The sequence below is a fragment of the Temnothorax nylanderi genome, unplaced genomic scaffold (assembly GCF_030848795.1).
Source record: "Temnothorax nylanderi isolate EJ_2023f unplaced genomic scaffold, tnyl_v1.0 TNYL_tig0163_pilon, whole genome shotgun sequence".
NCBI lineage: Eukaryota > Metazoa > Arthropoda > Insecta > Hymenoptera > Formicidae > Temnothorax > Temnothorax nylanderi.
In genome coordinates, this window is record NW_027249225.1 from 103,832 (window position 1) to 119,763 (window position 15,932).

A 15,932-nucleotide genomic window follows, 5' to 3' on the forward strand; every position below is an offset into this window, starting at 1 on the left:
GGACCGCGTTCTCGCGTCCCCACTTTCCCTGAACGCGCGGAAGAGTCCACGTTGCATTCACAGCCAGGCCAGGTTGCACGTAGCCGACTTCCGACTCGATATCGTTTGGAAGAATCGAAATCTCGGTTGATCGAAGGTAAGCAGCTGTTCTTGCTGTCTGCTTATTGTTAGTAAGTACTTCTTACGAAGTACATGATATCGAGATATAATTGCGTTATGGGATAAATTCGATGTGATATTTTCCGATATACCGCGGGCTCGAATAGGTTGATTTAAATCTTGAGAAAATAATCCCTGTTTTAGAAAAAATTACTGTTGTTTCGGTTACACCGAAGCCATCAAAGTACAATTTGCACTCAGAATTGATCGATTCTATTTCGTGATACATATGTCGATCAATGAACATACATATTAATAACGAGAAAAAAATTGTTACGTTCGCGTAATTAATTGGACACGATCGCGTCTCCTTAATCTTTTATTCCTTAAAATTCATTGCACCCTTAATGTCGCTCAAGGTCAACAAGCGTGAGCGTATCTCTATATCCATTGCTCGCACAGATGAGAGTAAAAGCTGCTTCCTTTGGATCGATACACCCGTTCCTTTCCCCGTCTTTACGATCTCGATGTTCTCTGCGCTTCTTGCTATGACCATGTTTCCGAGATAGCGAGGTATCGTCATTTACGCGAGGAAACTTATATTTTCTATTGTTCATTTTTATAATCTGTTGATTTTTATTTTTAACCAAATAATTATATTTGGGGGTAATTCGAAACTCTACGATATTAAGAAATATTTTAACAATTTCATATGCAATTCTTATCAGGCTATGAATAATAGATTGTACATTTTTGATATTCCGAATTTATTTTCGAAATTCCGCTTCATTACATATGTGTCAAGTGGTCATTGTCATATAAGGGTGAAATATATCATTCTTCGCACAATTAAGAGGGATTATATAGGGGCACGAGCTCTCGGTGCACACCTCTCCATCGGATAAGAGGTAGCCACATTCACGAAAGCTTCTACGAAACTCGGTGAATTTGTCGCCCACATAATGTTTTATATTCCGAAAATTTTTCCTTGATCTAAATATGTATAATCTTTGTGATTCCCAAATTTTAACTACCATTTTCGTCAGCTATCAATATGCGTCTATCAATGTTAAAGTGTTAGTTTTCCTTTAAAAATTACTTGATACATAAAACAAATTTTAAATAGCACATAAACATGCCCTCTATCATTATAGCGTCAACGGCGCTTGAGACTCGGCGCATCGACTGCATTATATATCAATACTCGTTCATATTTCATAAAGTAATAATTCCGTAATATCTGCTTAACCATTACATCATCTGAACTATAGTCGTTATCAATTACGAGGGTAAATTTAACTTTGACGCATCTTTTCTGGTATTTTATGTTACATATTATGTTACATGTTTTAAAATATAATTTATATATTATCCTTCTATTGTCATCCTTCTATCATCCACACATTTATTTCCATTGGTTTACATCCATTTTTTCCGTGTCTTTACAAGTTGTCTGTACAGATTTAAAATCAATGCTTGCTATATTATTATTACTATGAATGTCATATATATGTTGTTATTATTACTACTACTATTCTACATTCTATATTTGCTACGCGCGATATCGTGATAGTCTGATAGGTGCAAACCGTGACATTGAGCGCACAGTAGTTACGGACTTTGCTTTGCAGTCGAGCGACCGCGGCTACGCGCCCCGACCGCCACGTGTTGCTTCAACTCCCCTACAACCACTCCTCGCATTTGCGGTATGCCTGACGTACAACGTACAAGTAGAAAAGTTGTCGGTTACCGGTATCGCGTGTATTAAAAGACCTGATTTTAGCGTTTCCAGAAGTGTATGCCGCAAAATTTAAAATAATGACTAATTATTGTAAAATTACTGATCCCATCACAGAACTGTGAAAATCTAATCTATCATTTCAATGACATAATATTTTATTAATTATTTTTTTTACGTTGAATTATTTTTGTAGCACGAAATATCAGCTCTACAAATTCAACATTTAAAAAATCTGTTTTTTTTCGCCCGTTTTTTACATTCAAAGAACAAGAGGCCGATCTTTAATATCAAGGCGAATCTTGCTTCCGCTGGAAGAGCAATTCTTTTACATAATTGTGTACAGCAATATCCGTTTCGATTTTCGCACAAATCCTTTTTTCCGTGCCAACAACGACGAGGTTCGACCAGCCAAACGTTTGCATTTTCACTATCGCATCTTTATCGTTTCCACAATGATCCGTAATGATTTCTACAGTTATCAAAGACTGAATCAGTGATTCCAATCGATCGAATTTGTTTTCAACCGTTCTTGTTTCGCGTTACTAGTGAGAGCGCCTTTAATTATTCCGGATACGCGACATACGATCAATTAACCGCGCTTAAACTGCACGACGGTAAACCAAGAATAGCTTCATTATGCGCGTTGCATTGAATGACGTAGCCAAAGAACATGTAGCGTGTTGTGCACCGGCTCTCAATTACATAACAATGATATTTAGTCTGACTAATACGTCTATCCTGCACGTATGCGTCTCTTACCGCATCACCAGCGCACGCCGCGATAAAAACAAGTGTACGTCTCTCGCGAGGTGTATAATCGCAACGTTAACAGATAGCAAACAGCGAGATAATTTCGGGTGCAATGCACGATCACACAGTCCAAAACGAGAAAGTGTCACATTTCTTTTTCTCAACCTATTTGCTTGATTTTCTTTATTTTCTTTCAACTACTTTGCTATTATATATTTTTTATGTAATTATTATATGATCACACGCGATATAATTTTTATAACGATATTTTATGAGAAAATAAGAATGGTATTTAATAATAGCCGCGAGAGCTGTGTAATATGTAAATTCGTCTGCAGCTATTGCGAAGCACGTCAAGTTTGTTTCCTTGGTCTTTTCTTATATAATCAGTGCTCGCGTTTGACGGTCGACCGCCATGTTACCGCGTCTCTCTCTCTTCTCCTCTTCTCTCTTCTCTCTTTTCCTCTTCTCTCTTTTCTCTTTTCTCTCTTTATTCGCGTTATATCGCGTAGTAGGAGAGCTCCTGGTTCTGAACGATAATCGACTCTCTCGAGTGCGCGTGTGTGTTAGAGTGGCGTAGGAGGATGAGGTACAGAAGGAGGAGGGCACGAGGGGAGAGGAGCGAGCCAAAGGTGCCTCTTCGACTCCTCCGCGACACACTGCACCGGTCGCGCGCGCGCGCGCGCGTGCGAGTGGGGAGCGGCTGTTCGACCGCTGGAGAGAGGAGGGAAGGAAGGAAGGGGTCGGGATGGAGGGCAGGGGGTATCGTGACGGGGACAAACGGGCCGCGACCGAGAAAACGGTGCAGGCAGCGCGCGCGCAGGTGCGCTCCCCGGTTCCTGGCGTTGTATTGCGTGTGCCGTGTCTGTCGCGATTGCCGCGATGCGAGATGGCGAGACTTAAAGGCTCGTTTACACCGTGTCGGGCAGAGCGACGTGTCGCGTCCCGTCCCATCGCCTCGTCTCGCGTTTCGGTAGTGATGAAAATGACGATCCATACACGACGATGACGATGACGACAACTGCCAACGGCCAACGGCGTGTAGTAGTGGTAGTAACAGCGGTGATAGTGTGCGACGATGATGCAGTAGTGGTAGCTGTCTAAGATTAAGTCGACCCAGGTTTCTACACCCGCCTGTGCCAAGGGAGAGATGCACGTTGCTCCTCGTCGTCCCTCGACCACCCACCTGTCACGGTTTCTTCGGTTCTTCTTCTTCTTCTTCTTCTTCTTCTTCTTCTTCTTCTTTTACTCCTCCTCCTCCTCCTCTTCCCTTTACTACTACTTCTCGTCCGTCACATACCGTGTCTTTCGAGGACGTCCCATGTCGGAGCACCTCGAGAGTAACGCACTTGTTTGTGTAAGCTACGTTTCGCGCGATTGCTCGCATCGACATTGAGGGATTCGATTACTTAATTCTGCGTTAATCCACTTTGAGTTATTTTGAAATCTTTTCTCTTTTTTCTTAACGAAAACTTGATGAATTAATTTTTTTATTTAGTTCTAAAGAAAATTAATGAAAATCGTATATTTCTATAGTTAACTAAAAGTAGCCATAACATTTCAAACGTAGAAAGTTATTATCTATCGCGTGTGGGAAGTTTCATCGAAATTGTTTTTCCACGTCGGAAATATTTTCTTGTGCGATGTGTTTGATGCAATATTGTAATTTCTTCAAATATACTAAACGAGATTTCAGAGACTTTATTACATTTCGTTGCATTGACGTGGGAAGTGACAAGTGTTTCTTACTAGTTCAATGACTTATAATTCCATGTCATACTTAATCCTAGATATGTATCTAACAACAGCATGTTTCGTATTTCACGCTAAATAACCATCGAGAAATTTTCAAAGATAACTAAACTGAGAAAATTTATGTTTTATATATATTTTAAGTAATTAAGAGACAGCATTCACAGAGTCGTTAGATTGTAAGTCGAACGCGCGCATAAAAGAACGATATTATAGATGAATCAATAGATATCAATTCTGAAGATTGATAATCGCTTTCCGGACAGAGACATTGCCTCGTTGTCAAATAATAAAAAGATGTTATTACCTTTTGACGTAAGATATGAGCAGAATTACCGTTTTGTCACGGGAAGAATTCGTAGCGTTAGGAGGCATATTCGCTATTATTACACTATACTCGATTATTAGTCGCGAAAGTGCACGTGCGCACGTAGTGGCATGCGCTCGATAATTAACAACAATTATACGCGCGACAACGCGACGAAGGTCGCCTGGCCGCGGTCCGCGGAAACTCACGCGCTAGTATAGGCTGATTATTGGACGCGTCCGTGCCCCGAGCTAACGCGCGAATCGATCGTTTCGGTGGGGTGACCCATATCCCGCGTAAAAGTCTACGGAAGAGAGCAGCGAGTGATTTGATCAACAATTGTACAATATGTCGATTGATGACTACATGCGTGTCGATATCATTGGCTATGAAATTCAGTAAAACAGATTGAGTCAAGATTGAGTATATTTTGTAATGTTTAGACATAAAAGAGAATATATTTTTATTTAAAATTGTGAAAAAATGTGACGAGAGAATATGAACAAAAGTGAACAATTTATCATGGATCTGGCGTTCAAGAAATTCAGATTTGCTGTTGCTGATGCAAAATAGAATTATGGTAGTTGCCAGTTGAAATTAATTTTATGCAAACCGAACTCTAGCATAATCTGCGACTTGGACGATAAAGCGGTTCGAGCTGCGCTCCGCGTCGAACTCGATAACGTTTCGTTTAATTAATCGACTGCAGGGAAAGATATTTTCGTGCTAGTTCCGGAGACGTTCTATCATATAACATTTTTAATTGAAGACACTGTGTTTTTTTTGCATTGAGCTGTTAGTTTATTATAAAAGTAAAAGTAATGTAATAAAAACAGAGAAAGAGAGAGAGAGAGAGAGAGAGAGAGAGAGAGAGAGAGAGAGAGAGAGAGAGAGAGAGAGAGAGAGAGAGAGAGAGAGAGAGAGAGAGAGAGAGAGAGAGAGAGAGAGAGATTTTCCTTACGCTAATCATGTTAAAGTAAATGATTAATTTAACTAATTTATTAGATACATTGTCTAAGTCTTATTCGATAAATGTGAGAAATTTGGCATTTTCAAAGAGGCAATTCATACTAGAGATGACCCATTTATCACGATACTATATTTAAGTAATTAATGAGATATTCAATGAAGGAATTTCTTATATACCGCGAGATGGAAGTGATTTGGAAAATAATAACTCGATGCAATACCCAAAGGTCACCCTCGGGGACCAGGAGGCTAAGGTATTCGTTTAAGATGAGCCAAGTAACCCTGGACTTTTTCGCAACCCTGATAATAATGGGACCAACCCCGGTGCTGGCACGTCGCATGTTCTCTGGCTACGCGATAATGTTTCGAGGTTAAGTAGTGGATGATGGGGCGTGTGTGGCCCAGCGCCACGCATCTTGGCATAGCTTTTTCGGCCACGCGATTGCATAATCGCGCGACGCGGCACTTACCCGGATCGTCCACGTTAGTCGCGCCTAGTTCGCCGTGCGGTCTCGTCGCGTATTTATTTTCTTTTCATTTCGAGCAGCGCGAGCTCCGTCGAGTAGTTATAGATAATTCTAGCTAGTGATTAGCGTTGATAGTGAGATAGCATTAAGATCACCGCGCGAATACGACGATATGCGTCGCGGTCGTGGAAGAAACGAGATTTAACTGCTCTTAAAAATTCTGACGGTACAAAAAAACGTTTAGTATCGTTTAATATAAATTTGAGGAATTATATCGCATCTTGGAAAGAAAAGTGTCACTATTGAAAAAGCACAAATTTCGGTGTGGCTCGGTGTGGTTGATATCGAGAGCGTGACTTTCCGTTTGTCGGTTCGCATAATCAAGCGATCTGACTTTGATTTTCTTTGTCGTTGAGTTTATCACGTCATCGCGTCGACGTCGTCGGCGTATATCCTCGTATATCCTCCGAAAGAGCGACGTGCCATTGCTATTAGCGACGTCGCGAGGTGACGATGTCCGAGTCGGAGGATATCTGTCATGCCGATCTCCGATCTGACTGGATCCGTGGAAGGCACCGTGGTGTGCATCGTGGTAGCACGGTAGAATCGATCGTTAAGCTCGTTTAACGGCAAAGTGGTCCAATTATATCGTTACCGCCGAAGCGAACGTCGCTTCGGATTTCCCACTATGTTGTTTCGCTTCTCTTTTCTCGTTCTTCCTTGAATATCGTCCGTCGTCGTATTCTATTTCAATTTATCTTAATTCGTATACGTTGCAGTTGCAAAAATTTAATTCTGCAATGGGAATAGAATAGATGTAAATCAAATTATAGGGAATGCAACGCACACGCCAAAATTTTCCTGTACATGCGAGACATCCTGTACGCGCTTTTTGCCGCAATGACAAGTTAATTAACGCATGTATAAAAGCGTTGAGGTAAAAGCGAGCGTGAGTTTTTTCTTGGAGTACATTTTGAAATATTGTTTAGGGAATCCGGTGTTAGTTTTCAATCGATCACGCTTCTTTTAACCAGTGATCTGTTAGAGCAATTTTGAGTCAACTTTTCCTTTTACACAGATATTGAAACACACACTTATAAGCTGCGAATTACATGTATAATATCAAAATATGTTTCTATATAATTTCCGACTTGGTCATAGTCTCACAGAGAGGTTCCATCTTTTACGGAAATGTCAAGCTTTTGGCACGCGCGTTCGTTAAGAAGCAACGAGACGAAGCCGAGCGTGCACGCACGCACGCGGATTGTATAACGCCTGGCCTGATGCGAGACTGGAAACGTCGAACCGTTTCTACTTGGCTTGCTGTTTGCGGCTAGCGCTGCCGCTGCAGTTACTGGCTCATGCTCCTGCTCTAGGTCGGGTTTAGTCGCGAGCAGCTCTAGTCGCGTCGCTTAGTCGTCGCGCGTATCGCTCGCGAGTCGCATGGCATTCGTACGCGATATGTAATATTAATTTCGCACTTCTTTCTGCGCAATCCGACGCGTGATTATCCCGGGAATTATACCATCGATCGACGGAACGATCAAAGGAGTTCACCTCGTTCGAACGTTGATATAACGTTAGTAAAATTACATCGTGAGAAATCTAGATCATCTTTGAATCGCAATTACATCGTACGGAAAGCGTCCGCACGCTTCAATCTTTGGGTCTGAAGAGTCATCTTAAACATCTTCATCTTATACAGTTCAACATTTTTTTCTTCTCTTTGGAGCCAGTCTTGATTGGCACATTCAACTCTACAGTTATACAGGGTATATTTGACGTCACAGATTGAACATTTGATCGATTCCGCAAATGTAAATTGATATCGCTCTATCATACTCGTGCCGTACGCCGTACTTCCCGAGATCGATTTCTATTCCGCGAGCGGAGATTTACTTGGCATGATAAATGCCACGCTCACGGTCCAAGGTCGTGATTGTGTAACGCTATTGCTCTAGAGCGGCCTGACTGTACGTGAACACGCTTGTAAATTGCAATTGTCTCTCCCTGATTCTTTTCACGAACGGCCGCAACGGCGAAATACGCGTCTCATTGAAAGTCGCCGCGAGTGCATTCCTCGCTACCTTTCTCGTTGTGAAACGATCGACGATTTCGGATCTCTCATCTCGAGTTTTTTCCCCGTTATCTCTCTATTACGGCGATCGATCGCCATAAGGAATTTGACGATGTCTCGACACGCCCGATCGCCGATTACGCGCGTAAGGTCACGACGCGGCCGGTCAAACGGAATCACCTGCCGCGCCAGGATAATTTTGGATCGCGCGATGCACCTGTTGCGGACTATTGCGGAGGCAAGGTCGCACGAGTACACGATTGTGCAATCCGTTCCGCGTGTCTAAAACGGCCGCCGATCGACTGCATTCGGCAACTGGCTCTACTCCCCGCGTCGCGTCGCGTCGTTCCCTTGATACAGTTGCAGCCGTGGTGCCGCAGTTGCTGCTAGTTAATCACGAGGAATAATCGATGTCGACAACGCTACTGCACTGCGGAGTGCGGTCGCTCTCTTGACTTTGGCGGTCTCAAGAGAAGACGGGTCTCAAAGTGCATCCGCGAACAATATATTCCTGCGGCAGTCAATCGCACTCTCGATTATCGGTGAAATATCAATCAAGTCCCAACAATTAAATCCCTTCCGAGATCGCACGATTAGTGCGTGACGCATACCGCGTGTGGACGTCTCGAAACGCAGAAAATAACAATAGTGCAATAAAATGTTTTTTTTTTTTTTCTCGAGAAAGTTTAGTTAGAATTAATTCCAATTCGCGATAATTGCGCGGCGTTCCTGAGAGTTCGAGCAACTGACGTTTCCGTGGCCTACAGAATTAAAAGGATAAGTGTCTTGTATTCGAACAAATAAGGCACCTGTTTCCTTCTAATTCCAAACCGCAAAACGAGATTGAGTGCTCCAGTTTCGCGACATCGAATGTTCAGTATCGATCGTATAAGTAACGCTGATACAGTTTCTCCTGGATTTTTGGACGAATTGTGCAACACAAGACAATACGTTTGTTCGATGAATCTCAAATTAAAATTGGTACCGAAAGCAACGAAACACTCATACGTGAATAGCATGATACGGTAAACTCGGGTAAGATGGCCATACAGGAAAGATGGCCAACCCATGTTCATTCGATGTTTCATGGCGAGCTAGTTGATAGCTAGATTGAAAGAACGTAAGTTGGCCATCTTTCCTGTATGGCCAACTTACCCGAGTTTACCCTATGTAATAATCTCATAATTCTATGTGATGTCACATTATTGTGAAAGCTCGAGGTAAAAAAAATAATCGACGACAGATAATCGTCTGTTTATCGCGCGGTACCTCCTCCCCCTTTTCGGTACTAAATCAGTTCGAACGAGACAATGAAATCTATAATCACGAGTTCTCGTAAATCAATTAGGCTTACAATAAAAAAATTAATGTGCTCTGTTAAATAATTTATGTTGTAAATTATTTTGTGACGACATAGGAGGAGAAGGAATAATTCAAGTTGCAGACGAAAGATATATTAATGTATATATATTTATTTTATGTTGTATGAAACACACGCGGTGCCAGTGACTATTTCTATTTCTATGACCCAGCTCTTTACTTTTTTAAATGTAACAAGAAAATATTATTTTTTTATTGGTCTATAATAATCTCCCGTCATCGAGATAATAAATTATCTAGATATAGAGCATTTCAAGAATGTAAAGATTAAGTAAATTTGAAATATATATAATGAGACGTTTCTCTCTAATTCAAAAGTTATCGTAACATCGGTGAGTCGGCCTTGGGACTTGAGACGCACCGGTGGCGTCTATGAAAGGATTAGCTGTCTAAAAGCATCGAGAGAAGATGCACAAACTCCGTCAGTGTACATTAACGGATCGCGCTAGTACGACGACGAAGAGACGCGTCTCGACGCCGCGCGCCGGAGCGTCGTGGCACCGGGGATAGTGGCTGGCTATTATTAGCAGCGTCGTCCTCTTCTCGTTTCGCGTTTCGAGAGGAAAATAGCATCAGCTGACATCCTTCTGGATGGCACGGCGTGCCCGAGAAACCCTTAACTCATTATTGCCGTTTTGAGAATTTTTAGTTGTCTACTCAAATTCATCGAGCACAACAATCGCAATTATCATCACTATCAAGATTTTTTTTACATATGTCGTGAAATGAAGATCTAATTACACGTCGGAGATAATCGCGTGACTTGAACGTCATTACATAAGTGTTTACATTTTTAATCACACACACAACACACAACACACACACACACACACACACACACACAATTAATTGCGACTAGCGACCAATTTAATATTACTATCTAATGAGATATTTTGCTATTAATATCATAATAAATGAGATATCGCAACTTTATTGCAACTTGATACGAGGAAGAGTAAATTGGAAAGCAGATAAAGGGGAAAAAGGGGGATAGGCTGCGAAGATTAACGAGTAAAAAGAGCATGAGAGCGAGTGGAGCGGAAGCGAGCCAATACGAGATTACAGGGCAGTTGGGGCTCGTGCCAGATGCGCGTTTACACGGGCCCTGAATACTGTAAATGCACTATCTGGTACGACATCTCTTCTGTCGCCGCCATCAGCTATCGTGTGACAGGACGTCATCTTTTTTAGCGCTAAAAACGTAGATAAGTGTGCACGATTAAAAACCGACATCATCGATACCAGATTGCGCAGTATCCTCATTGCGAGCGAGAGTGCCATCAGGAAGTTCACGTATCGCCCTCCGGATTATCCCGAAACTTGCAGAGCTTGTGATAGTTATATCGTGCATACCTCGATGTACATTATATATAATATCTTCGTGAGAATTTTTTTTTTATACAAGATTCTCAGGGGGACCTTTTATATTAATAACAATCCCGGATTCGAGAGAAAGTTTAAATCAGAGAAAAAATCCCCAAATTTTTTAGCAGTTTTAGATTCGATTACATTAATATTTTATAATAAGATTTAATTAAGATTTCGATAAAAATATAATGAACAATTTTTGCGATTTCCATATTTCAATTATGTTATCTCTGGTTTAAATATTACTCTTTTAATCTGTGAGAATAACCAATATGATTATGATGGATCTCATATGAATTATCTTTTTCTGTAATTCGTTATATAAGTAGAGAGCATAGAAAAGTATGTCCATTATTTTTTACCAAGTTTTTCTCTATTTGAAATATAATTATTACAGTATAATTATAACAGCGAAATGTGCGTTATAAGTTAAGAATATTATTCGCAAGTATTTCTCTAGAGATAAATAATAATTCAGTTAATCTGCATGTGTTTCTGAAGTATTAATGGTGTATAATCACATAATCGCTAATTTTCATTCAGAAATATCAAATCTGTCTGGAACAATAATTGACGACAGACACTAATACAGTTGATGTTTGTTGCGTAACTTTAAACTTTGGACAATCGACGAATGAGTGATATGAACTTCTGTAGTTAGTGTGAAATTGCTCGGTAATACGTCGGTGGTTCTGTAGAAAATCATTCTATGGGAAATCTGTTGGAAAACTGCACAATGTGTATGTGCTGCAATAAATAAATCCTGCTAAAAAGTAACTGTCATTGCCGCTTTCCACCCCATTCTCTCCTTTCTATTCCGCGATATATCTCGCGGAGAATTTTAGCAATTAAGCAAACGAATCCATGCTGCATTGATAAATGTTCTTTTTTTTAATGCAATATCATCGGCAATGACAGTTTTTCTATGAATAAATGTGTAATGGCGTTCGACCGTTTGTGACGAGGGGTTTGTTAATGGAGGTATGCTTGTTGCATACTCGTTTCATGTAACAAAGCCTCGCATATATGTAACAATTTATGCGCGCACACAAATATATACGCATACACATTGCTTATACGTAGGATCATATATTCTGTTGTATCAAATGGCAATAAAAATCATCTAATGCGTTCTTCATTTAATTTCACCAGCGCCTTTATTAGTAATTAATTTGTAGACACAAATATATAAATTATATAGTTCTGAATATTTTTTTCCTGTAGTATTTAGATAATGAAATAAGAAGAAATATATTTGCGGTATATATCAGAATTATTTAATAATATATCGAATCTGATTTATCTCTCTGTGAACATTATTATTGATTAATATAAACAAAAACCTATTAGACTAGACCATTAATTCAAAATTAAATTCCTTGCAAATATAGAGTTTAATAACTTTAGTTTAAGAGAGTTTGGTTTTTTCACTTCATCTATTTTCATTCATCTTATCTGTGTTATCGATCATATTTGATAGGTTCATATAGATACAAAAAGAAGTGAAATCGCTCAACGAGCTGTCAAATTGCTTATCGGAGTAAAACAACTTTTTAGCTACTTCAAAGTAAATATTTAACCGAAAATATTGTCAGAAAAAGGAGTAGATGTGTGCTTTCGAGATGGATAAAAACGTAAAATCTTTAGATGATCACTTTAAGAGGCTAATCGCATATTCGTACGCATAACTTCAAAATCCGGTAAAAAAGACATTGAATATCTTAAAAAATATTATGTTTCTGTAATTTTGAAGTATTAACATTAAACATTAAAGAAATTTTAATAATGTGATAGTACTGTTCTAGCTTTAGTTGAGACTGCGTTTTAAGACCGTTAGTAATGGCGCGCATGGTTTGCTCGGACGAAGAATTGTAAACAAAATTCACGCGAATAATATTATTAGGCTACCAAGATCCTGATCGAGTCCTGACCATAGAGATATGAGACTAGAGTGCTAGAGAGACGAGTCGTATGCTAGCATAGTAAGAGGCTGCGATATAGGAATAGAAAAAGAACGCTGCATATAGGCCCCTTCTCAGACAAAGAGAAGGCTCTTTCTATTCCTATATCGCTTTTTCAGCTCGCTTGCGCACTCTTTCTTATATCTCTATGGTCCTGACCGAAATGGCATTTTCTCTAAATTGATTGTATATCATAGCGGTCGTGTTTCATTTATTATGTATATATTATCAGAAATTTCAGTTTTTAGAAATTTTAATTATAGATAAATTATATACATTGCTGTGTTGCATTTGTAACGGTTAGACCTTGGCTAAGTTATCTATTACGTAAATTAGAAATCTTACGGTATTTTTTAAATCTTCTTAAATGGTAAACGAAAAGAAGAGAGAGAGAGAGAGAGAGAGGGAAGTAGATCCAGGGCGTAAACGGAAGCTCGAAGCTTGGTTAAAAATAATTGACTCTTACAGGAGCGGAGTGCCTCTTAGAGCCAGACATTCGAGGTATTGTCAGAGGCAAGGTCAATCGATAGAGAAACCTTGCAACACGTATGCCGCGCGAGTATTCCCTTTGGTATTCGCGTATTCCTCCCTCCCCGTCTTTCGTAAGTCACGCGAAATTTGAATGTGCGTTTCCGCGATTATGTATATGCACATTAGCATCGCAAATTTCATAGAATGCATTTTATAAGCGTTATTAAAATGATTACAATCAACAATGCACAATCAGATACATTTAATGTTGGATACGTTGAAACACAAGAATTTTGTGATACATTCGAGTTAATATGTTATTTTTTTGCGTATACTTTCAAGTCATGGAGTATCTAGTTCCAAGATGTCATTATAATAATTATGTAAGTAGTCAACTGATTGTCAAGTGATGGAAAAAGTTTATTGCCGTCTCACCGCGGAATCTACGCAACCCATAATTTCGGCGTTTAATTAATATTGCTCCACATAAATTTATATATTGCTTCCATTATGTCATGTTAATATTTAATTTCAAGCTTGTACTACAAATTGTTTTATGTTAGTTATCCGCAATTTATCTGATTTTAATAAAATACAATTTTAAACGATTATTATAGCACTAATGCATTAAAACGTATAAACTGCTGCGAAGTCTTGATTTTTTGTGGTACGTATACCCCACAAAATTAAAGATAAAACGGAAATGGCACAGAGGAAGAAAATTATCATCAGGCGAGCTTGAAGAATGGAGTATTTGGAAGCTCATCGGTCCAACAGATACATCTTTTTTCGTAATCGTTTAAAGGAAGAACTTTCTTTAGCGATCGGCATGTTGGCAGTGTGGTTAGCTGGTTGTGTGGTCAATCTATATGCACGACCGCTATCGGCACTGCAATTATGACGGTCGCAAATCTGCGCTGCTACTAGGAGAAACATTATTGACGACCTCGAATATGGAAAGTTACTTGAACATGAGAATCGTTCAATCGTCTGAAATTTAATAGCATTAGAAGAATATTTATGCTATCGACCCCTCTTCCCCCCCCCTTCTTCAAGTTGAATCTGCTATTTAAAAATCTTTTCGTTTTACGTATTATACATGGTGCTTCTTAGCTATACGTATACCAATATTTCAGAAGTTGGCGCTAGAATCCACAGAAAGAAAACAAGTCAGATGAATATAGGCTTAATTTTAGGCGGCACATCTTAAAATCATAATATATATCATAGCATCAGAATATATCATAGTGTGTATCAAGTGTCGAAGGCGAGCGGCACTTCGAAATATCTATATAGGGCGATGCAAACGTACAACTGAGCCGTTTTTATTTTGCTTCCAGATCAGCCTACGTATCTTTCGGAGGTCTGCTGATGAGGCTACAAGGCGATGCGAACAATCTGCACGGCTTCGAGATAGATCAACATATGTATTTACTAATGAAGAAACTTGCATTTTAATATTTCCGATTATTGTCAATTTTTTTTCATTAAAAAATTTTTTCAACAAATGTATCTATCAGATGATAATCTGAAGAAACTTGCATTTCATGTTTTAATATATAATACTGAACACATCAATTACTGATTTATCATTTTTGTACAATAATATGGATTTATTATCAATTAGAGAGAGAAAGAGACAGAAAAATGCCATTTACGGTCCAGACTTGGTAGCCTAATAATAATATTGTGTGAGAATTTTATACTTTTTCCAAACTCAGTACACTGCGTGTTTTTTTTTGTCGGTTTTTAAAACACAGCTCCCTTGTTCGAACAGTAAACTCTCCATACTTTAAATCGATAATCGATTTAAATTTTGATGCAAATAAGCATCCTCATTAAGTCATTGTAAAGAATTTATTGCGAAAAATATCACCCCAGCCAGGGTTCAAACCTGGATTTCCTTACATTCCCGTGACGGGCGTCTTTACCAATTCGACCACTAAGGCATATGTAAAGACCGACAAGAAATTGGTGCGCAGTGTACTGAGTTTGGAAAAAGTATATAAAAATTCAAACAATATTATTATTAAACTACCAATATCAATATCATATTGGTTCACTTGTTTCACGTATTATTATTGGATTGGATTTATTATATTTATATAAATTTTTTTTCTACTTTAAAGCTTTTTATTCAGGCAGCATCACGCGCAATGACTTTACGTTTCAAATAAATTATAAAATGACTTGAGCCTACTACTGTGATTACCACTAGAACTTAAGAGAAATAAAAATATTTTTCATGTGTGTTGGAATCTTTTTTATTTGCCAATTCCAGCTCCATCATCGGTTGCAGGTTGCTAAATGTCAAGTAGTAATAATAATTTGATTAATGGAATAATTTTTAAATGGAGAGATCGTCTTAAGCCATTAACAATTATCATTTCTGAGTTAGGGATTCGGAAGATAAATACAATTAATGAAAATTTCCAATAAAAATACTTATCGACACCTAATTGGTATATTTAATGAGAAACAAGGTTTCTAAGGATTGATTTTTCCATTTAATTGTAAGATTTAATCGTACCGATCATACAGTTAGGGGTAGGAGGCAGGAGGAGCAATGCAAATTTTGGATGTTGACCAA

At 39.0% G+C, this 15,932-nt stretch overlaps 1 protein-coding gene across 4 annotated transcripts in view; it reads left to right on the top strand.

Annotated features, from left to right (window-relative positions):
• The window catches only part of Rpb8 (DNA-directed RNA polymerases I, II, and III subunit Rpb8), a 55,313-nt gene extending 39,721 nt beyond the window's left edge, over positions 1-15,592 (top strand). For all 4 annotated transcript variants that reach the window (XM_071715414.1, XM_071715416.1, XM_071715417.1 and 1 more), the window contains one exon: positions 14,683-15,592. In XM_071715414.1, coding sequence (XP_071571515.1) covers positions 14,683-14,800 — 118 coding nt within the window. In that variant the 3' untranslated portion in view covers positions 14,801-15,592. The remainder of the gene's footprint in view (positions 1-14,682) is intronic.
• The last annotated feature ends 340 nt before the right edge of the window (positions 15,593-15,932 follow it).